Source organism: Hordeum vulgare, chromosome 4H (genome assembly GCF_904849725.1).
Source record: "Hordeum vulgare subsp. vulgare chromosome 4H, MorexV3_pseudomolecules_assembly, whole genome shotgun sequence".
NCBI lineage: Eukaryota > Viridiplantae > Streptophyta > Magnoliopsida > Poales > Poaceae > Hordeum > Hordeum vulgare.
The window spans coordinates 169,220,469-169,245,475 of NC_058521.1; the positions used below are offsets into that span (position 1 = coordinate 169,220,469).

General features: G+C 44.1%; 1 protein-coding gene across 1 annotated transcript; it reads left to right on the forward strand.

Annotated features, from left to right (window-relative positions):
• The first annotated feature begins 20,786 nt into the window (after window positions 1-20,786).
• Window positions 20,787-23,125, forward strand: LOC123446285 (putative pectinesterase 63). The gene is made up of 3 exons (XM_045122961.1): window positions 20,787-21,941; window positions 22,429-22,701; window positions 22,784-23,125. Exons 1-3 carry the CDS (start codon window positions 20,947-20,949, stop codon window positions 23,103-23,105), a joined length of 1,590 nt encoding a protein of 529 aa, XP_044978896.1. The 5' UTR covers window positions 20,787-20,946; the 3' UTR covers window positions 23,106-23,125.
• The last annotated feature ends 1,882 nt before the right edge of the window (window positions 23,126-25,007 follow it).

The following is a 25,007-nucleotide window of genomic DNA, read 5'->3' on the forward strand; positions in this document are numbered from 1 at the left end:
CAAGAACAAGATGCTACATTGTCTAAGATGTATGTTTGTTTAAGCTGTATGTTTAACTTTATGTAGTCAATAAGAAGCTACATAACTAAAACATGCGGGCACTTATCTAAGTTGCATAAGCTGCATGTTTAACTTTATGTAGTCAAGAAGAAGATGCTACATTGTCAAAATATTGGTACCGTCTTGTACTTATGTAGTAAGAGCATGCATTTTCACTAGCTTTGTCCATTCTATTTAGGAACTCGTAATAGTAAACCACAGAGTTAGCAGAAACACCATCAATATGAAAGGCAACATTGGATCACATGTGAACATCAGGAGAGCATAAGATCAAGGAAAACTCGAAGAATCATGCCATTCACATTGCCAATTTGGGTTGAAGGTATATATGTGACTTCTAACCATCCTATGTTCTCTTGATGGCTTGGTTCGAGCTTGATTTTAAGTTAAAGTAAAGTACATAAACATTTTTAAGTTGGATCTTTCATAGCTGGTATGTGTGATGATTTTTGCTGAAGTAAACCTCGTATCATATAACAGTGGGTGTATGGATGAAGTTATACGATACAGGGAAGGATAGGATGTGATCCACGATACGATTGTAACAAGTCGCCAACCGTAGTACCTAGGCTCCCATTTTGGCATTCGTATTTCTAGTAGGGATGACAGTGCGTCAAGGAGGGCACATCATTTTTCCAAACAAAACTCGGACTCGAAGGTCATGCGTGGTAGGCAAACACAATATATTTATAAGAGAAAATACTTGATAGAAATGAAAGAGGCAAATAATACTGGATCAAATACAAAGTTGATGCACAACGAAACCATAAGGTAATTTAAACTTCACAAGTAGAACATATAAGTCTTAAAATCCATAGCGAGTAGCTTAATAAGCAATTATTTGTCCATGATAATAGAATCTTGAAGCAGAAGTCCACGTTACTCGTTGATGAACCTCAACGCCGCTCTAACTTCCTGTGGAATGTTATCAACTACTTGATTGCCCTTGACATTCAGTAGCTGGATCATGAGTCGCATCATAAGTTTTACCGGATCCTTTAAAATATGCAAACCAAAGTCAGAACAGACATTTAGCAAATATATGGAGGACGGAAACTCATTATATATGCACCTACCTCAGTCCTCGACATTTTATGCCTGAGAGTTACGTCTTGGTAGGCCATCTCCTGTAGGGTTTTTAATCCAGAGTGCACGTTGTGACAAAAAACACCATGTGTTAGAAGCTATATTGGTGTTTCCGTCCTCCATATATTTGCTAAATGTATGTTCTTACTTTGGTTTCCATATTTTAAAGGATATATGCACCTACCTTAGTCCTGGACATGTTATGCCCGAGAGTCTCGTCTTGGTAGGACATCTCCTGTAGGGTTTTTAATCCAGAGTCCACAATATGTTAGAAGCTATATTGGGTTATCTCTAATGTGCATGCTCAATTTAAACGATTACAACAGAGCTGTAATATAGCAGGATTCATCTTGTGGCCAGTCCACGAGTAGGGCATTGAAACCAGACCTCTCGTGTTGCATCACACTTCCAAATACTTGCTTCACTAATATGGCTTCCTTCTTTAATTCTTTGTCATGAAAGTCCTCTGAGACTAGGAATGACTTGTTGGACAGATCAATCAGGAGAGATCTCCTCTTTTCAATATTCACTTCAAGTAGCCCATAAGAGGAATCCATGAGAGCCTTTGCAATTAAGGACAGTAAAACGGGACCTAAAAGGAGCTCTCTCATGTGCTCAACTATTTCGGCCGTCGGATTACCAGTTTAGATCATTTCTGACCGTCAGATCATTGTTTAACGCTAGTTTACCACGATTGGGCCGACTGTCCTGATGGTCAGCTACTTTGGAGACTTTTTTGAAGGCTTGTCGTTCACTAGGCCCAATGGCCCATTATCTAACTCGCAAACTACAGAGGAATCGATGCTTCATTGGCCCATTTATCAACTGCATCTGTGTCGGCTGTGATAAGACGAGGCGACGCCAACGAAGGAACCGGCGATCGAGGGGATTCCGCGGAGGCCATCCGTCAAGCGCTCAAGGAACCGATGCGACGTGCGCGAGCAACCGGTGGTCTAGGGGATCTAGCTAGCGCGAGGCGCCCGAGGGGATCCGACGTTCTAGCGGCTGCCTCCAGGCCAGTTCGCTGATCCTCCCCCCTTCTCTTTCAGGCCCTGAAAATCCCTAGCCGTGCTGGCGGGAGTGGCAACGAGCCGACGACGCCTCCGGCGAGGTTGTAGCAATGGAACCCGCATCAAGTCAGGGCGAGCGTGCGGCATTTCCCACTGGCATTTGGAGCGATGGCGGATGATGTCTCATCGTGCTCCTAGCCGACGACGGTCGATCAAGGCCGCGACACCACGCTTGGCCCCCTCCTCCACATCTCACTGATGCTGTCATGGCCTCCTCGTTCATCAAAGGCGCTCAACCATCTCAAGTTCTGAACTCTCGCCCTTTTCTCATCTTATTTAGATTGTTATTTTAATGCTAATGCTATCCTCCTTTTCTTTTTGGCACATGGAACTCTTGGAGGGAAACTTGTTCTCCATGGTGCTCCAGCAACTGCACACGAGGTTGGGCCTCTCAGATTGCTGCCCTGCAGAATTCAAGTTGGAGGTAAAGGTTATGAAGGGAACTGTACGAGAGAGGACATATCTATGGGGAACGACAATACACCAGGTCCCCCCATATATCTTTCCGTTTCATATATGATTCCTTCTTCCACCAAATAATTTATTTGTCCTCACATCCTTCCAATCCAATTTGTACATACATGTAATGTTGTGGCGGTGGTCAGTTCAGTCGCCAACGGAGAGAGAATCTGAGAGGAGATGGGTAGATGTTCTAGAGGATTTTGTACATCGAGCAACTTCCTCTTCGTGTATCTGATCTATTCTTCAAAAAGTCGAGCGACTGGATTTATGCACTTGTCCTTTAGAGTCAATAGCCACAGCCTCTTGCATATTCAGATCTCCCCAATATGTCTATTTCCAAATATTCAAGCCCTTGGTTGTCTTAAATGTGACCGCCTCTTTGTGATTTTCGACTCAACAATTCATGGCATTTACATGAATTAGTAGTAGTGATAAGTAGTATGGATGCCATAGGATTATTTTCCTTCTCACATTCAAGTATTATTTTAGTTATTGCAAGATTCTTCTCTATAGTTTGGTCAACCTACTAACATTAGTTAATTGTTTTTTTTTTGTTTTTCTTGTGCTCAGCTTGGAGGCAACAATTACTTGAAAAGTCTAATATGCATCCTTTCACTCAAAAACCTTGAAAGTAAAATGACAAGAATTTGGTATACATTTCTTGAATTAAATTTATTTCTTATATTGGAATTTATATTATCAATGATTTTCGATGAATTAAATTTCCTTTGCTTGAAAGCGAAACCACCTTTTCTAACACGGTAAAGCTATACTTACAAGTATTTGCTAATTAGCTTCTAAAGAGATCAGCAACAAGGTCACCCAGTATCAAAAATAAGGAATGGATTTGTACAATAATCAGTTGGTACTTTCTTTTAATTTGAGTTTCATAATTTGGACGGTGTTTTTTTATCAATTGAACTATGGTTGTTATTGTTGTTCCATGCATTTGTTATGCACTATTATCCCACCTTATGTTACTTGACAATATTGCAATGCATATGTTTTGGTGGAGCTATTTGAATGACTATGATTTTACCTTGTTTACTTTTTTTCTATTGATACTTGATAGTACCATTTGGATAGAAAATTCATATGTGATTAGTAAGTTTGCATTTAGATTTTCCGATTATATTTCATTTTTTTCCTCAAAGATTTTTCTCACAAGGTAATCTCATTTGAAAGAGACCTACTCATCGCCTCCAAACATTTGTTTCTCTGTAAGTAATAAACTGGTTTGGAAATTTTGATTTGTGGTATGGTTAGGATGTCAACATCATTTTTTGTATGATAGTATTATCCGATAATGGGAAAATGACACTTTTTTCATTATGAGATATGTTGTCTTACCATTAACTGTACTAAATCTGAAAATAATGTTAATTGGCGCTTCAAGTACTCCACTACGTGCTAGCTTTTGGATAGGAAATTATAACTGACCAAACTTGCATATTTTCTGAAAAATTCCATGGTAACGAGGGATCATGTTCGTACCTATAACCCATAGCTAGAAAAAAAGTACCTTCATATTTTATTCGGTGTCTTGACTATTGCAAATATTGTCATTCAGTCAATGTTTTAGGCTACTTGCATACAAGGTCCTGCTTCTTAGAGTGGTTCCGTACTAGGAAATGACCCATTATCACATATAATATTTTGACATGCCTTCACTAAACTAACTCGTTACCTTCTGATATCGCATTTTTTAAAAAGATGTAGAGTGTTGTTTGACATGTGTGATTCACAACTACTTTGAGATTTCCAATTCAACTCATGCCTGCCTCAACATAAAATTGTATGCCAGTGGCCTTTCCAATTTATTCCCAATTTAAAGATAATGGGTAAAGTAGATCCCTTATGTACAATGTATTACGTTGGCCATATTGTTATTGCTTGTATTTTTTCACTTTATTATGGAACAATTATTAACATTATTGTATTTTTCATTGAAATTAGTGTCGAGTGTACATATTGTACTACCATTATTTATATATACATAATTATACTGCATAGGTTTTTTCAAATATTTATATTATTCTTTTATCAGAATGGATGACTGAACTTACATTTGTAGATATATGGATTACTGTGTTATCCTCCTACATTGTTTATCCTAAAAGTACTACTCTCATTGTTTTGTGGAATCATATATACTATTGCAATTCCTACCATTCTATTGGTAAAATCGACGGGCGCAGCAACGCGCGCCATCAATGATCTAGTAGCTACTGCAATGGCTAAGCACAGGTTAATGGCAAACATATAGTATACTAACTAAGTTTTAAGAATGAGAATCCTTACAGTGGACGGGGTCATGAACACGTCATACTTGCGGAAATGCTGGACCATGACATTCTCAATCAACACCTTGGTTGGCTGGTTCAACACCATTATGAAAACATATTCAAAAATTGATTATTTACCAAGAATGAAGCCAACTACATCGCGTCAATCTATGATACGATTAAGTCATATTCCCTCCATCCGGAATTAATTGTCGGAGAAATGGAATACATAGCCTTTTTTTTAGTTCTAGATACATCCATTTATGCGTCAAGAAATTTAGGCCGGAGGGACTAATACATACTATAATCGTCAATATGATACATATCACAATCTTGATATCGTAAGGGGAGGTAGGTTTCATCTGGGATAAGCATATCTCTTTTCTTCCTATAAGAAGCTCGCATATTTGCGTTTATCTGCTCCCTTTTTCATCAGTAAAGATTTTTATAGCAGACATTTTCCTGGTTTATTTGGTGTTATACAAGTAAACCTGGAAATGGTTATTAGAAAACCGGGTCTAACGGTTTGGTTATTACTTTGGGTTTGATTGGTTTATGTTTTATTGGGCTGAGCTTTTTTTAGTTTGGTTTTGGTTCGGGTATGTGGAGAAACCAGTTCGGGTATAGTTCGTTATGGGTTTAAACAGTTTGGTTATAAACGGTTATAAACTATGGATCCAAACCAGTTTCTAGGCATTGGTTATGTGCAATAACCAACGATGACCGAGAACGAATATCTTTGATCCGCATGCATGTTGTAATGCAGTATATAATTATGTATTATGAGGAAATACCACATGAAAATCGGAAGTATTTGCTTGTGCTTTGGCTAAGCAATTTTATTTTAATACACTTGTTAGTGAACTATTCAAATGTGGGCATATTTGTTTTGCCTTTTGCTGTGTGTTGACTTTATCTCAAGGATTATTTTGTTCTCAAACTGGTGTAGATGCACTTATGCCTTTTCTATCTCATTTGCTTTTTAACTTGTCAATTTGTGTAATTATATGTACATTAAAGCAAACTCATAGTTATGTATTGGTTTTAAACCCACGGTTATGTATTGGGTTTAAATTGGTTTGGGTGGAAAAAAATAATGGGTTTAGTTTTGGTTGGGCTGAAAATGACATCAAATGGGTATGGTTTAAGTATGGTTTTGAGAGATAAATGTATGGGTATGGTTCAAGTATGGTTCAAGTATGAAACCATTCTCAGCTTTATATACAAGTCAGATCCTAGTGTCATGGGAAAGCATTCTCAGCAATTCATTCTTCAACTATAATGCAGGCAGCGACATCATACCGACAAAACATAAAACTTAATTGTGCAACAAGAATGTACATAATAAAACATAATATATCCCATGTTGCTCATATACGTGAAATATAATGGGCGACGAGTCAAAATTTCATAAATGTACGTGGTTGACGAACATTCGTAATATCACCGAGAGGGGGACGCGCAACATTTTGCAAATCATGCACCCATTGATCTTCCTCCCCACGTTGCATAGTACACAATTCATTGTCATTAAAGAAACCTGCTACATGAGAGTTAGCCATAGCAGTAAAAGTATGAATTATTAAGTGTCAAGGATGCCTACCGAGATATAGTTCGGCTATATGGTTCTTAGTTATTGTCCACATAATTGTTAATGTATGTAATGATAAGCAGAACAATCTTAATGCTCAAACATATAATCTAGACAAGTATACATAATAGTTTTAGCATATAATGACAAATAATTGATGCAAGCTACTTCATATGTATGCATTGCTATAATAGACAATGAACGTAGTTACCAGAAAATGTAGGGCAAGGCTGATTTTCATGTTGAACCCTGCTTGCAATTAAGAACCAGGTTTGTTTATTCATACGATAAACAGCTTGCCTTCGGGCCTTTTTCCTGCTCATTTTTATTGTCATCAGGCTGAGCATTACTCCCCACCTGATTTCCCACATCGTTACAATCAACCAAGATAACTCTTGTTGGTTGGTGCTTGAATGTTGGAATAGACACTGAACATTCAGTCACCCTCACATCAAGATCTACAAGATTTATCTCATCGTAATTTTTAGGTTCTACAAATGAAGGAACAACACAAAATCAATTAACCGTGTAAGAATATGTAGATGAACAACAATTAGCAGAAAATATTTCATATGAAAACACATCTAGGGTAATACCATTTGAAAAAGCATCATTATGAATTACACATGAGATAGAAATATCCACTCCTACATGTCGCAAATTTGATCCATGTGACGCCTAGTCGCCTCCCTTGTACTCTGTAAGGTACGATTCATTACATGAAAACAATGTTTACCAAATTCACACATACTCATACTTGGTCAAATTGAGTAATTGTTGTCATCATTGTCAGCTACGGGTAGCTTATTTGTGTTGCATTATTCAATATTTGCTCGATCTATATTGTCTGCATAAAAAATCGTCGCATATTGTGTTTGCCATGTGACATCCCCGGATTTGTGCTACAGTAACCCCTGTAGTCAAGCTACAGTAATCGTATACAAATGTTGCCACGTCACCATGATTGCTATTGTTAATCTCGCGATAGTTCAAACCCGTTCAAATTCAAATTTTAAAATAAGGTCAAGCGATAAAAGTTTTCAATTATAAAAATAAAAATGTTTGACGTTTATCAAATATTACTTCGAAAATTGTGATTTAGGACTCATTTTTTTTGGTATTATTGCACTAAAATAAAATAAAACTAAAACTAAAAATAATTAAAAAGATAAAAGAAAAAGGCCCCGGCCCAACTGGGCCAAATGGCCCAGCCGGCCAACCCCCCCCCCCTCACACAGCCCATTCCACCAGGGGGTATTTAACCCCCCTCGGAACCCTAGCCCCAAACCCCGCTCCCAGTTCCCACCCCGCCGCCACACTCCACCATCCACGAGGGGTTTCCCTTCGTCAGCCCTTCCTCGCCCTAGATCCCCACCAACCCTATAGTGCCCCAGATGTAAAACTTGCCATATTTGGAACCTATCTCTTGTGGGTCCACCTTGTCAGAGATATGATGATGTCACTTGTGTCTATGATTTCCTGTGTCACCTTGTGTCCCTTGCATATCTTCCTTGCATGCATGCATAGCATAACATATCATATCATCTCCTTGTCCTTGTGATTTCATGTGTCTCTTATTTTTAGTTTCCGTTGCATGCATGCAAACCATAATGCTTCATGTCATGTCTTGTGTGCACACATCTTGCTAGGTGCGATTTTGTGATCTTGTGATTTCATGTGTTGATATTGCACATGTGATTTTGTGGTGTGAAGTAGTGGAGTGTGGTGCTTGGCTTTCTTTTCAAACCCCCCTTGTTAGTGTCAAACCTTTTCTCTCTTTTATTCCACAAGTGCCATTTTAACTTGTTCCTAACCTGGATTCAAAATATCTTTAATTTAGGAGATAATGTGGGCATAATCTTGTGCTAGTTTGGTGTTTTCTTAGTACTTTAAACAGGTGGCAATAACACAAAACAGCAAGCCTAATTCTGTTTTGTTAAATATTTGCTTACTCTAAAAATCTTGTTTTTTATTTTTATTATTTAGGTCATATTTTTCTATGACCAGGGGATATTTTCTTATGAATTTATTCCCACTAGTTTTCTTGTTTTATTTCCTTTCCCTTCTGGTTTTTCTTTATTTGGAAAGCCCACTTGGATCTTTCTTATATTTGGTGCCAGTGGGCTTCCTCTCCCTGGCGGCCCTTTCCCTTCCTCCCCGCGCGTGAGGCCCATGCCCTTTCGTTCTTCTTCCTGACGGCGTCTACGCCCCCTGCGCAGCTTTCCGTCAGGCCGAGAGAGAGAGGGGGATGCCGCCGTGCACAGACGTCGAGGACACCCCCCTTATAACGTGGCGCGTTCCCCCTCATCCTAGGGTTCCTCCCTTTCCTCTCCTGCCGCCGCCACCTCTCCTCTCCCCCTCCATCTCTCCTTCTCCTTCCCGGGTAGGCTCTATAAAGATCCAGTAACACAGAGAGATAGAGCAGCTCCGCCGCGTCTACCCCCTCCTTCTCCGTCGAACTTCGTCGGCGACCATGTCCGGGGGCTCGGGCAGGGTGCCCGCGCTCCATTCCCGGCGATAGGAGCTCCGGGGGACGACTGCACCGACGGCCTCGACCACGTCTTCGCCGCGGCCACGGTGCCCTCCTTCCTCTACTTCAGCAGCAGAAGATCTTCCTCGCCGTCGTTCTTCTACACCACCGGCGCTCCTTCGTCCACAGATCGGCCCCTTCTTCCTTCCCAAGGTGAGGCCGCACCTTCCCATTCCTTCCTCCTCCGTAGTTCAGCCGGGATCTGATGAGTGTGTGTGCACCCTCTGCCTCGAGCAGCAGCAGTAGCAGCGGATGTGTGCGTACATGCGTTTCTCCTTCTATCACGGCGACGTGTAGATTGCAGAGTAGCAGGGGGTCCCTCCCCGCGTAGTCGTCGAGCAGCAGGATTGCATGGTTCCGTCAGTGGCGCAGCAGCAACCCCGACGATCTCTCTGTCGCTGGTGTTACTCTGTAGGTAGAACAGAGTAGCGCTACTAGATTACCTCGTTTGCGACCCCTTCGCTGTCAGATATCGAACAGTAGCGCAGTGGTCAGTAGCGAGGGGGTGACCGACCAGGTCGTGGGTTCGATCCCCTCTTCGACCCCCATTTTGTTTGTCTGTCTATTTTTTCGTGCAGCAGTAGCATCAGGGTATGGCTTATCCTGTATAAGGCCTCTGTTCTATCGAGAGGCAGGTGTTATCCCAGTGGTTGTGTGGTGGTGTGGTAGACCAGTAGGTCCTGGGTTCGATTCCCAGGGCATCCTCTTTTATTTTTCTTGCTAATGTTTTTGCCTTTTGCTGTTTGCCTTGCTAGTTAATAGTGATGCTTGGGCAGCAAGGTTGTGTTGCCAAAAATGTGAGCACCAGTAGGTTTTACCCCTTGTTATAGTTATGTGCTTGGTAGATATAACTTGTGAAGGTAAGCATGCATATATTTGAGAGCATATATGTCTGTGTGTGTGTAAGTAGATGTGTGTGTGTTCTCTAGAGGGAGTACATGTAGGTGCATATGCTAGTGTAATCTTGGGCTTGCAAGCATAGCATTTTGTTGTGTGTGATGCACTAGAGTCTCATATGTTAGTGCATCTTATGGGGGCTATGATGTGTGTATGATGGCCATGAGATGCAAGCTATGAGTAGCATATGTAGGTATGTGATTTGATCTTGAGCAATATGTGCTTGTGGGTGATGTGGAGTAGATGTGTGTGTGAGAAGCAATCCACCTTTGCAAGCAAAACTATGCACCTTCACATGTCCATATGTGAGAGGGCATGGTTTGCTGTTTGTGGGGATATCTTGGTAGTAGTGGTTATGAAGTTGATGTGCATGACACAAACATGGGGTTCAAACCCCCATGTCACTTTGTCATTGTGCACATGAGCTCAACCATGTAGTAGTTGATATAGAGGAACTACATGAAATGCTGCACTATCTACTAGTCATGATTTGGAGTAGTTTCCTCTTCCTTAATTTGTGGTCACTCGTTCCAAATAAGTGCCCACATATTATATATGATTTTGGGTTAGAATATCCCAAGGAATCCAGTGGTGAAGTTAGTTTTTCCATTAGGATACTTTATGGAGTTGACATATTCAGATGTGTAGCAAGTTTGCTCTTTGTTTCCATGGAAGGGCATGAACTTTTGTGTGGTAGTAGTAGGGGCTTTGCTTTACACCATGCTGGTGTCATTTATCACTTGGTGTTACTTGTGTGCAAGTGGTGCCCATCCAAAGTAGACATGTGGCTGAAATTCCAGCTTAGTGAAATCTGGAAACATTTTCTTCTCGTGTAGATGAGGTTGTGCTGGTCATTGTGTTGTGATCTAGCCTTAGTTCAGTGCTAGGAATTTGGACCTGATATGTTTGTGAAGCTCCCTGTCAAATTTCATCTCATTTGGAGTCCTATAGGTTATGTTTTGGTTGCTGTCAAAAAGCTTCAGAACAAACATATCAGAGACCTGATGGTTTTGGGAAAGTTTGTAGTCTTGTATCTTCGTGTGTATAATTCCTTTTTGTGTGATTCTTTCTGGTGCTGGTAGTATTCTTGGCTAGCTACAGCCACATATATTATTTGTCATATTTGGAGGGCTGTGTTGCATGTAGCTCACAAAGTGCTAAGATGCAGATTATGGCAGATTATGTAGTTTTGTCTTTTTGATGATTGTGGGTGCTTAGTAGATGTTGTGGTGTTCTTCCTTGCTCCAATCAATTCATGTTGGGTTGTTATATGTCTTAGAAACCTGGGAATACAAGATTTGTGCCATTTGAGTGAGTGGTGTTGGTTTTGACACGTAGGGCTTCATATCTTGTTTCGTTGATTCCCGTTGATCCGTAGCTCGGATTGTAATGTTCTTTATATGGTTTTGCATCGTTTTCACGAGACGCATCTGATCATGTCATTATCATGCATGTAAAAATAGCTTAGTGTACAGTTCTGTCCAGAAACTTGTAGTAGTTTCTTTTGCTTGTGCTAGTGATAGAAATAGTGATGCATGCTCATTTTTCATCTCATGCATCATGTGCTTGTTGCATCTTGAGGTGCTGTTGTTTATTGGATGTTATTCTTATGTTGGGTAGCACCGGGATCGGAGAACGAGTACGTGGATTCGGGAGAGCACGTGCAGGACGAACAAGAACCATTCCAAGCTGAGATATCACAGGCAAGATGATATGACCTTGATTCCATCTCTAGACTTGTTATGCTAGTTTTTCGTTTCCATGTAATATTGCATGCTGCCTACCACTGAATTAAATTGCCTCTTGATATGCCATGAACCCAAACACTGATCCCTTCCTAGCAAAACTTGAATGGCTAAGTAGGCTTTGCTCAACTACTAATGCTAGCGTTGCTAGGTGGACGTCCTTTGACTCATGTGATAACATGGGCTTGATATCATTATCTTATATTCGGTTATTTAATTAATGCACCTATATACTTGGTAAATGACGGAAGGCCTAGCCTTTTGCCGGGTGCTTTGTTTCGTTATTGGTGCCTTAGTTACCGTCTACCGGTGTTTGATTCCATAATGATCGCTCCTTACACGTTCGGGGTTGTTATGGGGACCCCCTCGATAAATCGCGTAGTGCTAAGGCTCGTCCGACAGGACCCAACATTGGTGTTAATTTGCTAATCACTTAATAATAAACTGCATAGGGAATAGCTACCCCGAGGATATTAATCAACAACCCGGGCCAGTGCTCCTCATGAGTGTTGGTCCAACCCAGAGCAGCTTATTACGCTCCCCGGGGCAACTCGGTGTTTTGGCGTGGTAACCATCGCTCATCGGGCGTGTCCTGAGACTGAGATACGCGGCTCTTATCAGGGTCGTCGACACGTCGGGAGGTCCTGCTAGTCTTGCCTTACCTTAGCGATATATCTTGCGTATAGGAATCCCGGTGAAGCTTTGGTTTCCCCGAGAGTTGAGATTTTCCTCTAAGGAATCCGACGAGATCACGAGATTCGTGATAGAGGATTACTTTGCGGCCTGTGTACATTTGTGATGGACTAGTTGGAGCACCCCTGCAGGGTTTAATCTTTCGGAAAGCCGTGCCCGCGGTTATGTGGCAACTTGGAATATTTTATTAACATCCGGTATTAGATAACTCAAACATAAGCTAATAAAATTGCCAACTGTGTGCGTAACCGTGACTGTCCCCTCGAAGATCTCTCTTCAATCGGGAACACGGTGGGGTTATGAATGCCGTAGGTAGGTGTTCAGGATCACTTAGTGATCAAGTAATCACGACCGCTAGTGTAGACCACCTTCATACATGTTACGTAAGATAGCCACCAAATCAAGCTTAGGATGCTTCAACCTTAAACACTTCACCTTACCCTACCTAATAACTTGACTAGTTCTGGAACCAAGGTCTTAGATTGCTGAGTCCCCGTGGCTCACGGATTCCTCCAAAATCCCAACAGGTACAGGTACCCCAGAGACAGATGATTCCGACTGCACTCAGCTGGCGTGGCAGTACGACGAGGAGACAGACCGCCTTTACGTGAACTATCCAGAAGATTGAGGCGTGGTCGTGATCGTGGGCCTGCAGGTAGGGTAGCATAGCATTTCTATGTTTTGTAGTCCGTAGCGGAGCTACCTTGGTTGTATGTGTGATGTACTCTGAGATATTTATGAGAAGACAATTGAATCCCGGATTGTCTACCTTTATTATTATTTGTGCTGTGTTACCCGTTTGCGAAACGCTTAGATGCGCTTCTTTTCTATTCGGGGCCTCGATCCCCAGATCGGAAAGGACCGCATCTTGATCATTACAAAACCCCACGTCGCCCCACTCCCTCTCCCCACGCAACCCCCTCGCGACCCCCTCGCCTCGCTCTCGCTCTCTCCACTGGATCCTGACGTGGCTCCCCTCACCGAGGCCCCCCCAGATCGCCCTGAATCCCCCCTGCACGCTTGCCTCAACCCCGCTCGCCATCACCGGCGCCCCGAGCCCCCACCGAAGGCTCTCTCTATCGCTACGCCAGCCCTCTCCTCGAACCCCAGCGCTCGCTCGCCCCTGCCTCCACCCCGAGACCGAGCCTCTCCCTCCAGGGCCTCCCCTCATCGGCCACCACCTCGGCCCACACCGGCAGGCCTCCGGCGGCCCTCCTCCGTCAGGATCAGGCTGACGACCGCACCAATTCTCCTCTCCGCCGCCAAGAGCTGCCCCGCCACCGCCTCCTCGCCAGATCCGCGCGCTCCTTCCCATCGCCATCTGCGCCCCGTCGCGTTAGGGCCACCCCTGTCGTCGACCGACCATCGCCCCCGACATCCTCGACTAGCTCTCCCCTCGCCGGCCTCCCACGTCCCCGACGGCTCCACCTCCTCACCTCAACGTCGACGCCGACGCCCTCCACCGTCGGCTCCTCCTCCACCGGCCTCCTCTGCTTCCCTGCCAGCTCCACCACACGCCTCCGCCCCTCCCCGGGAACTCTGGCTACACCGGACCTTCCCATCGACGTCGATGAGCCCTCCCTCGGGCCCGTCCAACTCCCTTCCTTCTTTCCCCCTGCGGTTCCGTTCCGACGCCCCGCACCACGACCTCCGGCGATCTCCACCTCGCCTTGGCGCCATTTCCCTCCTGCTAACCAGGAGAGAGAGGTTAGCACAAGTAGAACAAAAAGAAAGAAAATAAAATAAAATAAAGTGATATATGTATGTGTGTATGTATATGTTTGATGTATGTATTTGTGTATAAATATGTATGTATGTATGTGTATTGTGGATGTGTGTAAAAAATGTGTATAATGTGCATGTGTGTGTGTTTTGGTGTACAAAGTGTGTGTGAGTATGTTGTGTGTGTGGTCAGGCCGATGGGCCACTTACACGTGGGGCCACCCATGTAAAGTATTTTTAAATAATAATAGCAATAATAATAGATAATGAAATATATAAATAAATAATTAGTTAAGTTAATTAATTAATTAGATAATTAATTATTAGTAATAATGATTATGAGTAAATAGATTAATTAGATAATCTGTTAATTAGATAATTAAATTATCCTAACCGAGTATGGCGAGTGGGTCCCATCCCCTTTAATTAATTGGGATAATATTTAGTTCACCCTATTAATAAATGTGTCTATGACAATGGTGGCCCGCTGGTCATATTTGACAAGTCAACCTTGTTGACTGATGATGTCATGCGGACATCATCACGATGTCATATTTAATTATCTAACATAATTAATGTGTTAATTTCCAAATATTAATAAAATTGAAAAATTAAAATAAAATAAACCGTAGCTCAAATGAAAATATTTTCAACATGAAAGTTGATCAGCAGAGTGAGACGCACCTGGATGCGCTATCCGTTCGTTTGTCACGTGTCCCTAATATAGCAAACGTGGAACTTTTCCACCATTTTTTCGTCTCACCGGTAGTAGCGAGAGACCCGGAAAATATCATTTGATATTTTCTCGACCCGTCTATGATGGATGTTACTGTGTTAGCTCATGCTTAGACCTGCATGTTGCCATGTCATGCTTAGTGTTGCACCTGTTGTTGTTATTTATTGTTTCCCCCTCTTCTTACCGGTAGACCCCGAGACTGACGCTGCTGCCGGGTACATCTACCCTCCTGATGACCAGCCCTTTTACCGCAGAGCAACAAGGCAAGCAAAACCCCTTGATCATCCCTATAACGCCTATGTCTTTCTTCCCCCTGCTTGCATTAAAATTTTACAACTGTTGTAGTTAGCTCCTATATCTGTTGCATAGCATAATTTTTTATGAACTGTTACTTTCAGTACAACACCTTAAAACTGTTTAGTATAGGTGGAACAGTCATCCCCTCTGACCCCTTAGTCCAGTTGCCCCGCTTTATTGTCGAGTCTCGATCCCTCGTCGACGAACCAGATCCGACACAACACTTACACCCCCCTTAGTTGTGCGGCGCTACAGAGATACTATCGAGTACCGAGGGTGACACCTCGCGAAGTACTCAGGATGATATCTTTGTTGTACATCTAGTCGGTCGTGGTTATTGATGGTGATTCCTCTTTCACCATTCCCGACAATGTCTCTGTCGTGCAACCCCTCAAGTGTGGGACCCTCGAGGGTGATTCCTCTAAGTCCACCTTGACAGTTACAACATTCGGGATCCAACGAGGGTGATGCCTCGAATCCCCCTGATGTTACAACCACACAGTTACCAGACCATGTTACTAGAATCTTTGATGAATAGATGTTAGGCGGGTGGATTCCCACGTGGATGTGTCGATGACTTAATTAAAATGATAATGGATTTGGGTATTTGATCTGGGTTGGTCGGAAGGCCTTATTACGCACTAACCGCCTGCGTGGGAAGAATTATGGGTACTTGATACGTCTCCAACGTATCTATAATTTTTGATGGTTTCATGCTATTATCTTGTCAAACTTTGGATGTTTTGTATGCCTTTTATATCTTTTTTGGGACCAACTTATTAACTCAGTGCCAAGTCCCAGTTCCTGCTTTTCCGTGTTTTTGATCCTTTTCAGAGGAGGATTTGAAACGGAGTCCAAACGGAATAAAATCCCCGAAAAGATTTTTCCCGAAACAGAAGAAGATCGAGAGACTTAGAACCAAGGCAGGGGGTCCCCAGGGACCCCACAAGCCCTCTAGCCCCGACCAGGGGGGGAGGCCGTGCCTCCCTGGCTTGTGGGCCCCCTGGACCTCCTCTGCCCTAGGTTTTGCGCCTATATATTCCCTAAAATCTCAGAAAAAATCAGGAGATCATCGAAAGTACTTTTCTGCCGCCGCAAGCTTCTGTCTCCGCAAGATCCCATCTGGGGCACGTTCTGGTGCCCTGCTGGAGGAGGGATTCGGATACGGAGGGCTTCTTCATCAACACCATGACCTCTCCGATGATGGGTGAGTAGTTCACCATAGACCTACGGGTTCATAGCTAGTAGCTAGATGGCTTCTTCTCTCTCTTGGATCTTCAATACAAAGTTCTCCATGATCTTCAAGGAGATCTATCCGATGTAATCTGTTTTTGCGGTGTGTTTGTCGAGATCTGATGAATTGTGGATTATGATCAGATTATCTATGAATCTTATTTGAGTTTCTTCTGATCTCTCTTATGCATGATTTCATATCCTTGTAATTCTCTTCGAGTTGTGGGTTTTGTTTGGCCAACTAGATCTATGATTCTTGCAATGGGAGAAGTGCTTGGTTTTGGGTTCATACCGTGCGGTGACCTCACCAAGTGACAGAAGGGGTAGAGAGGCACGCATCGTGTTGTTGCCATCAAGGCTAAAATGATGGGGTTTTCATCATTGGTTTGAGATTATCCCTCTACATCATGTCATCTTGCTTAAGGCGTTACTCTGTTCGTCATGAACTCAATACACTAGATGCATGTTGGATAGAGGTCGATGTGTGGAGTAATAGTAGTAGATGCAGAAAGTATCTGTCTACTTGTCTCGGACGTGATGCCTATATGTATGATCATTGCCTTAGAGATCGTCATGACTTTGCGCGGTTCTATCAATTGCTCGATAGTAATTTGTTCACCCACCGTAATACTTGCTATTTTGAGAGAAGCCTCTAGTGAACACTATGGCCCCCGGGTCTACTCCACACCATATTTCCAGCCTTACACTTTTACTTCGTTGCACTTTCCGCCTTCAGATCTTACTTTGCAATCAATCTTGAAGGGATTGGCAACCTCTTTATAGCGTTGGGTGCAAGTTCTTTTGTGTTTGCGCAGGTACTCTGGACTTGACGAGATTCTCCTACTGGATTGATACCTTGGTTCTCAAACTAAGGGAAATACTTACTGCTCCTGTGCTGCATCACCCTTTCCTCTTCAAAGGAAAAAACCAACGCAAGCTCAAGACTCGACAGAAGGATTTCTGGCACCATTGATGGGAAAGGACTTTTCTTGCCGTAGCAGTACTCGACGCCGTGGTATTAGCCGAAGCTTTTCAGCGTCAGCAATGGAGCGGCGCGCGCCCTAGTGGTCCCGAGATGCATTGCTCTTGTAATTAAGGGGTGCTAGGACTGACATCGGCCGCCCACGCATCATGCAAGAGCGTAGAGGGCAAGTGGGCCCACGACCCCTTTGTGCTTAGGAGTTAGACCGGCGGGCTGGTCTCTCTGTTGAGCTTACGTGGGGCTGCGACGTGTCGATATTCCGAGACTGGGCATGACCCAGAAAAGTGTGTCCGGCCAGAGTGTTATCAAGCGTGACGGGGAATATGTTGTGCACCCCTGCAGGGAAGAACTTATCTATTCGAATAGCCGTGTTTGCAGGACGACTTGGAATTGTACCCTGATCTTATGCAACTACACTTGTTACTTAACTAGAATTGTTGCCCTAGGATTGCTTCCTCGCAGGGAGTCGAGGAAGGATCTCTAGCGTGACCTCATATTAATATTGCCGCAACAATATGACTATTAATTGTGTTACCTTGTTCTATTCTCGTCTATTGCTGCAACACCCCCTGAAGATGCTAGTCTTCGATAGGACTAGGCCTTTCTCTCTCTATTCTGGCATTGCCACAGTCAGACCACAAATAAAACCCCTTCTTTGATACTGTTGCATACTTAGCATAGTTCTGATATAAGTCTTGCGAGTACTTTGGATGAGTACTCACCATTGCTTTGCTCCCCCTTTGTCCCATTGATCCGTTGCTGCGACCACATGATGGAGCCCAGGAGATGGAGTATCCCAACGATGATGTCTGCCACCCCGATGGCGACTTCTTCGTGGAGGCCGTTGAAGACCAGGAGTAATTAGGAGGTTCCCAGGCACGAGGCCTCGCCTCGTTCGATCGTTGTATCTTCTGTGCTACCTTCTCTAAGGCACCCTCTTGTTTAATGTATGTACTCGGATATTTGTTGCTTCCACTGAATCGTGTGTTTATCGAGCTTTGCTATTCTAGCCCTCGAGGCCCCTCGCTTGTAATATGAAGCTTGTATGTTTTATTTGTGTCTAGAGTTGTGTTGTGATATCTTTCTGTGAGTCTTCCAGTTTGATCATACGCATTTGCGTGTATGATTAACGTACGATTAAATCAAGGACGTCACATGCCATGAATACCTTAATTTGATAGCGGAACATATACCTGTTGGTACATTTGACCCTCTCGCATCTTGAGTTGCCTTGATTTTTGAATTCCCCATGACTATCTATGGATTAAATGAGTGTATTTGCTACAAAAATGAGGTTATGCTATCCACATTTTTGTAGGCTAATCTGATTGAGCATGGCGGCAGCAGAATTGGAGTATATCCATGGGGTATTTAGTTTCTTGACACTCTTATTGTGTACATCTTCTGAGCCACACAAAACAGGGAACAACATTAGCAATTTTCAGATATATATCTTGGGCTCAAACATATTATCAGCCGAATTGAAACATTGATTATTCTGCTCTAAGTAGTTTGGGTTCATACCAATTTATTTCTGTAGCAAAATGACACAAAATCCTGCCTTATTTTGGTAGTTCCTGAACAAACTACAGGATAGGGGCTCTAAATGCGGTATAGAATAATTTGTCAACAAACTTCCTTACATTTTTCTTCTTCTTACAATTAATATATAAACCGTTTCTGCATTATGCTTTTGGGTTCCTACGAATTCTTACAATTCATATGTATATTGTTTTTGACTCTACATTATGCTTTTGTATCTATAGAGACTTGAAACCGAAGTTTTGGCAGATACTGAACAAACTATAGGAGAGGGGCTCAAACTACGTATATTATAAGGCAGAGTACAAAAAAATATTGATAGATGAACATGCAAGCCTCACTTGGTCCATAAGTAAGGTTTAGCCGTTGGTTTGGTGGTGTAGCACGGACATGAACCTGGGATGAGGGGCGTCCATGGGGTGGCATTACATTGATTTAATTGATAGATTTAATCGATACATGAACATGCAAACCTCACTCTCGTGATACCCCTCTCGAACATTGACGCCATCGACGGTGGACCTCGCTAGCCGCCGTCCCGCAAACTCTCCTAGTCGCCGACTGCTCTTTGAACGCTGGTGCGGTTTGTTGAACTACGGCAGCTGTTCTAGATCTGATGCGTCTCCTCGGCCTAGAAGATCCGATGCCTCACCGCGACCAAGAAGATCATACGACAGCGGAGGCGTAAGGAACGTAGATGCAATGACGGCGGCGGTGTAAGGAACGCAGATACGATGACGGCGACGGTGATGGCTAGGTCCTCATGTAGCTGAGATGTGATCGAGGGATTAATGACATGAGGATTTTTTTCTCGTGCGATGGTGGCAAGTGGGGGCTGGTCTTTTTTGGTAGCGAGTGGCTGGTTTTTTCGTGGGGCTGTGTACGAGCATGAGGGAATGTTATTTTTGGTAGTGACAGGCTGGTTTTCTTTTATAGCACTGTGTATGAGCGCGAGAGAACGTTACCTGTAGGTGGAGGTGGAAGGAGAGACGGAAAAAAATAGTCGTTGGTGGGAGGAGAGACGAAAAAAAAAACGATGAACGCCAACCAACTGCCCCTTTAGTATATATATATATATAGAAACTCTATTCATCACCCAGGGTGCTGAATAGGTTATTCTTCACCCGAGGTAATCTTACGAGCTTTTTATAAATAAATTACATTTAAAATACAAATAGTTACATTCATATTGACCCACTATGTAAAATTTGGCATAAAAAAATTAAAAATATAGGTTGTAAGACAAGAAAATATGCATTTTATGTATATTTTACACTATGTTTTTACGTTTGTAATTTTACGTAACAAAAATATTTTTTACGGTGATTATTTATTTTCTTATGGTCTCTTTTTACGTATGGAATAAGAAAAAAAATTAAGTAACGTAAAATTACAATGCATTGATGTTAAAATAGAGAAGGTGAAGAATAACTATTCCTCATCCAGGGTAACGAATAACGCAATCATATATATATATATATATATATATATATATATATATATATATATATATATATATATATATATATATATATTATATACATCATGCATGCCTCATTTGTCCATTTGGTTGAAGTTTTATAACTTGTTAAAATGGATTCATGATTGCTCTTACTTGAAAGTCCTCGTCGCAAGGACCATAAATATGTGAAAGGAATATATATTGTGCATATAGGGTTTAAAAGATGCAATAGATTCAAACTAAAAGGTAAAACAAAAAGCATGACTGGGTGAAGCATATCATCTCTTTCAAAAGCTGCATTCGGTGACACCATCCAAAATAATCAATGGACTAATGCATGCAGTGGAGAAAATCCATTCTCCTAAGAATAGGTACGTGTGCGCGACATCGCGCGCTATTAGAGACCTCCACCTCCACTTCCATTCCAAAAATGGCGACTGGCCAGGGCCATGCGGCCATACATTTCCCAAGCGCACTACATATACACCAACACCATTCCGACACACCCTGCTAGGAGAGGGAGACGACGAGGCTACCACTCAGTTAGTTACCCATGGGCCGCAACATGGCGCTTCCCCTGGTCATGGCGCTCGTGGCCCTAGTGGCGTCGCTGCCGTCAGCTTCCCCTGCAACGGCAGGGACGGCTGGTGCATTCGACAACTGGTTGTCGGCGAACCAAAAAGATTTCGCGATCACACAAGCGTTGTATGCGAAGAAGGCTGTGGGTGACACTGGCAACAGCATCGACGAGTCCCTGGCCAAGGCAGAGGATAACAAGACCACCTTTGTGGTGGACCCCAAGGGCGGTGGCGACTACAAGACCATCACGGCCGCGCTGGAGGCCGTCCCGGAGGGCAACACCCGTCGTGTAATCCTGGACCTGAAACCCGGCGAGTACCGAGAGAAGATCTTCATCAACATCAGCAAGCCCTACATCACTTTCAAGTCAGATCCCAAGAACCCGGCCATCATCGCGTGGAACGACATAGCTGCCACGTTAGGTAAAGACGGGAAGCCTGTGGGCACGGTAGGGAGCACCACCGTCGCTGTCGAGTCCGACTACTTCATGGCGTACGGCGTGGTGTTCAAGAACGACGCGCCAACTGCCAAGCCAGGAGCCAAGGGCGGGCAGGCGGTGGCGCTGCGTACGTTTGGCACCAAAGCGGCTTTCTACAACTGCACCATCGACGGCGGGCAGGACACGTTGTACGACCACAAGGGATTGCACTACTTCAAGGACTGCCTGATCAGAGGAAGCGTGGATTTCATCTTCGGGTTTGGGAGGTCCTTCTACGAGAACTGCCGCATCGTGTCCATTGTCAAGGAGATCGCCGTGCTCACGGCACAGCAGCGGACCAAGACCATCGAGGGCGCTATCGAGAGCGGCTTCTCGTTCAAGAATTGCACCATCATGAGCGAAGGCGGGGGTGATATCTATCTTGGTAGGGCGTGGGGGGACTCGTCGCGCGTCATTTACGCCTACACCGAGATGAGCAAGGAGGTGGTGCCAGTTGGATGGGATGGATGGGAGGTCAAGCAGCCTGAGAGGTACTCCTTTCCCTTTTCGTTCGGTTACATTATGTATGGATGGATTGTTCAAAAACATTATGGATGGATGGATGTTTGATGCATACTCCCTCCATCTGGTAATAAGTGTATTTTTTTCTTTTCTGTCATTCAAATTAGTTGAACTTTAACTAATTTTATTGAAAAAAATGCTAGCATTTATGACATCAAATTAGTATAAATAGATTTATCTTTACATGAAGTTTCTAAATATATCATTTTCATGCCATATATGTTGCTACTATTTCCTATAAAGTTGGTCAAATTTGAAATTTTTTGACTAAGTACAAATTTATATGTACACTTATTTATAGACAGAGGGAGTAGTAATGAAGGTTTATTTCATTTTGGACATTCTCACTCATGCATATTCTTTAGTACCCCCCTCCGTCCGAAAATATTAGTATTAATCATCTTCATCCCATCACTCATGCATGTTTATCGAATGAATATGAATGCAAATGTGCAGTAGCGGGATCTACTATGGCGAGTTCAAATGCAGCGGGCCGGGGTCGGACGCCAGGAAGAGGGTCGGGTGGGCTGTGGATCTCACCGAGGCCCAGGCCAAGCCCTTCATGGGCACACACTACGTCTTCGGCGACTCTTGGATTCTACCTCCACCAACTGAGAACTCTCCTCCCTCTAAGAAAACTTCCAGTGGCGGAGCCACCGCCACATCCCCCGCCGCATCACCGTCGTCGTCGCCCGAGTCCGCGTCGGGTACTCAGCTGGAAAATCTAAGGTATGTAGATGTTCAAGCTCTCCCGCGGCATACTTATTTTTGCAGCGTTAAAACCCCTGATGGCGTTGTGGATTATTTGCAGACCAAAAAAGAATTATAGAGGAAGAAGACCGGCTCTTCGTCATGTGTTAGTAGCAACGCTTGAGCATCTTTTTCTGGAAGAGGCTAATTGGCTTCGAGCTTTGGGACCAGATAGTATAGATGCATACCTCGATGAGCTTCGAAACTGTGACTCAATGATTCTGCCACGTACCGTCAAAATGTTCGTTCGAATAACCATGTATGAGATGTATAGTACTTTGTTAATCACACAAAAATATGTCTTCTTAACCAGTATTATTTTCATGCAAACTAACACTTATTTTTTTCCTAACAGAGGCAAGCCCTCACCTCTTCATCATTGACTGTGTATCATGTTCATTTCATCAGCATTTCTTAAGCATCATATTGAAATCTCTTTAATCATGCTACTTCCCTCCTAGCCCTGTGCCCCCCCCCTCCTCGCGGGCGGGCTGTGCGCCCGAACCCTAGCCGCCGCCCCCAGCTCCCATCCACCTCGCCTCCCGGCGCCGGGCAAAGCCCGCACGATTCCGGTGACGGCAGGACCTTCTCTTGGCCTTTCATGGAGCGGGGCCGCAGGGGCTTCTGCTTCAGCTGAGAGGAAGCTTGGAGGCCGGCACTTCGGCCACGGCGCACTGGTGGTGGAGGTGTGTGGCGGCGCTGCTGCTGTCCGGTGTTGGTGCATCGCGGCGGAGTGCGCGGGCTGGTGACAGCGCAGTGCTCTTTCGTGGCGGGATCCGACTCGGCCAGATCTGCCGGAGGTGAGGGTGGCGGCCGTAGCTCGACAGGAGATCTTGTGGAGCGACGGGCCTGGCAGGAGTCGGCAGCGGGCGATGATGCGTTTGGGTGGCTGCAGCACCGCCCGAAGACTGCAACGCGAGTCCGCGGCCAGGTTGGTGGAGGCGACGCTCTGAGGCTCCGCCAAGATGGAGTCTTGGCGAGCAGCGATCGGTCGGCCTCTTATGTGCGGTGTGATGAGCGGCGGTGCTCTCTCTGTGTGGCGCAGCTTGGCTTCGTGGAGGATGTGGGTCCAGCCGTCGCAAGGTTGTCCCTTGGAGTGGGCGATGGTTGTTGCGGGCATCTTGGACCTTGCCGGAGGTGCGGGGTGGCTGCGGTTTCTTGTCTAGGCGGGGTGTTGATGGTATGGCCGGTGTTCTCCTTGCCTCGTGTCCTATCTTTGGCCCTCGTCTTTGGAGCTGCATAGGCGCAGGGTTGCGGTGCGGCGGTTTGATGCTTCTAGGACGGTGTTGAACAATTCTAGCTGGCGTGGTGAGATGCGACGCGCGGATGAAAATCTTGATTGGCTTATGTCGGGCCGATGTCGATGGCATCTGTGGATGTCATTCCCCTCATTGGAGGCGTCGTCGAGTTGCGTTCGTCATGTCCCTCGCTTGCTTGGAGTGATGGCTGTCTCCGGGGGAAAGCCATGATTCGGTTGGATCGACACAATGGCGGCGTCCTCGATGTCGTTCCTCTGTTGGGAGCATTGTGTTTGGAGACATGTTGGCTCCTCGTCGCTCTCCTCCGGTGTTCGCCGCTATCCTCCTATAACCTCGACAGCAATATGTACGCCCGTCGCCGGTGTGTCCAAGATGACGTCTTTCTCAGTCAGGATCGAGTCCTGTTACCCACTTGCCACTTTCTCTTAGGCGATAAGAGTGGTTGGTGCGTCGACTAGTGAAGTTATTCGGAAGTTGGTGTTCTTCGGAGGTGTCCTGCGTGGGTCGAGACGTGATGTTGTGTTTTGATTAGGATAGGCTCTTTGCGTTGTAGCTTGCTTTGCGGTGTTGTCCGTCTTTGTTGTTGGGATGTGATGTTTGCGCTATGTTTGTTGTTCCAGCGAGTATAGTTTCTTGTCTCTTATAATTTTGTCTTTTATAAAGCTAAGGTACGCCTAGGCGTACTGTCGAAAAAAATAAGCATCATATTGTGTTCGTTAAGAGTTTAATTTGGGTGAGTTCTAAAACACTAAATTATTTTTCCATTTTATTAAATGTTGAATATCTAAACATTTCTCCCTATTGGTGTTCTAGCGCAGGACTCACCTCCACACACTGTGCATGTGCCCTTTGTGACATTTGAAAGCTCCCAAATTGTTTCACAAATTTAGCACAAGCCTAACGCCTACCTCTAGTTCAAACCCTTTATTCTTTTTCTCCCCTTTTATTGAAAACTATTGTCAAAGCTTATCCTAATGGCATGGATATTTTTATGTGGTCTTGAGGTATACTTACTAGCTAGAGAAG

Coding starts and splice junctions, on each gene's coding strand:
- LOC123446285 (XM_045122961.1), top strand. CDS start 20,947: ATGGGCCGCAACATGGCGCTTCCCCTGGTCATGGCGCTCGTGGCCCTA. Junction 21,942..22,428: donor GAGGTCAAGCAGCCTGAGAG/GTACTCCTTTCC, acceptor GCAAATGTGCAG/TAGCGGGATCTACTATGGCG. Junction 22,702..22,783: donor ACTCAGCTGGAAAATCTAAG/GTATGTAGATGT, acceptor GATTATTTGCAG/ACCAAAAAAGAATTATAGAG.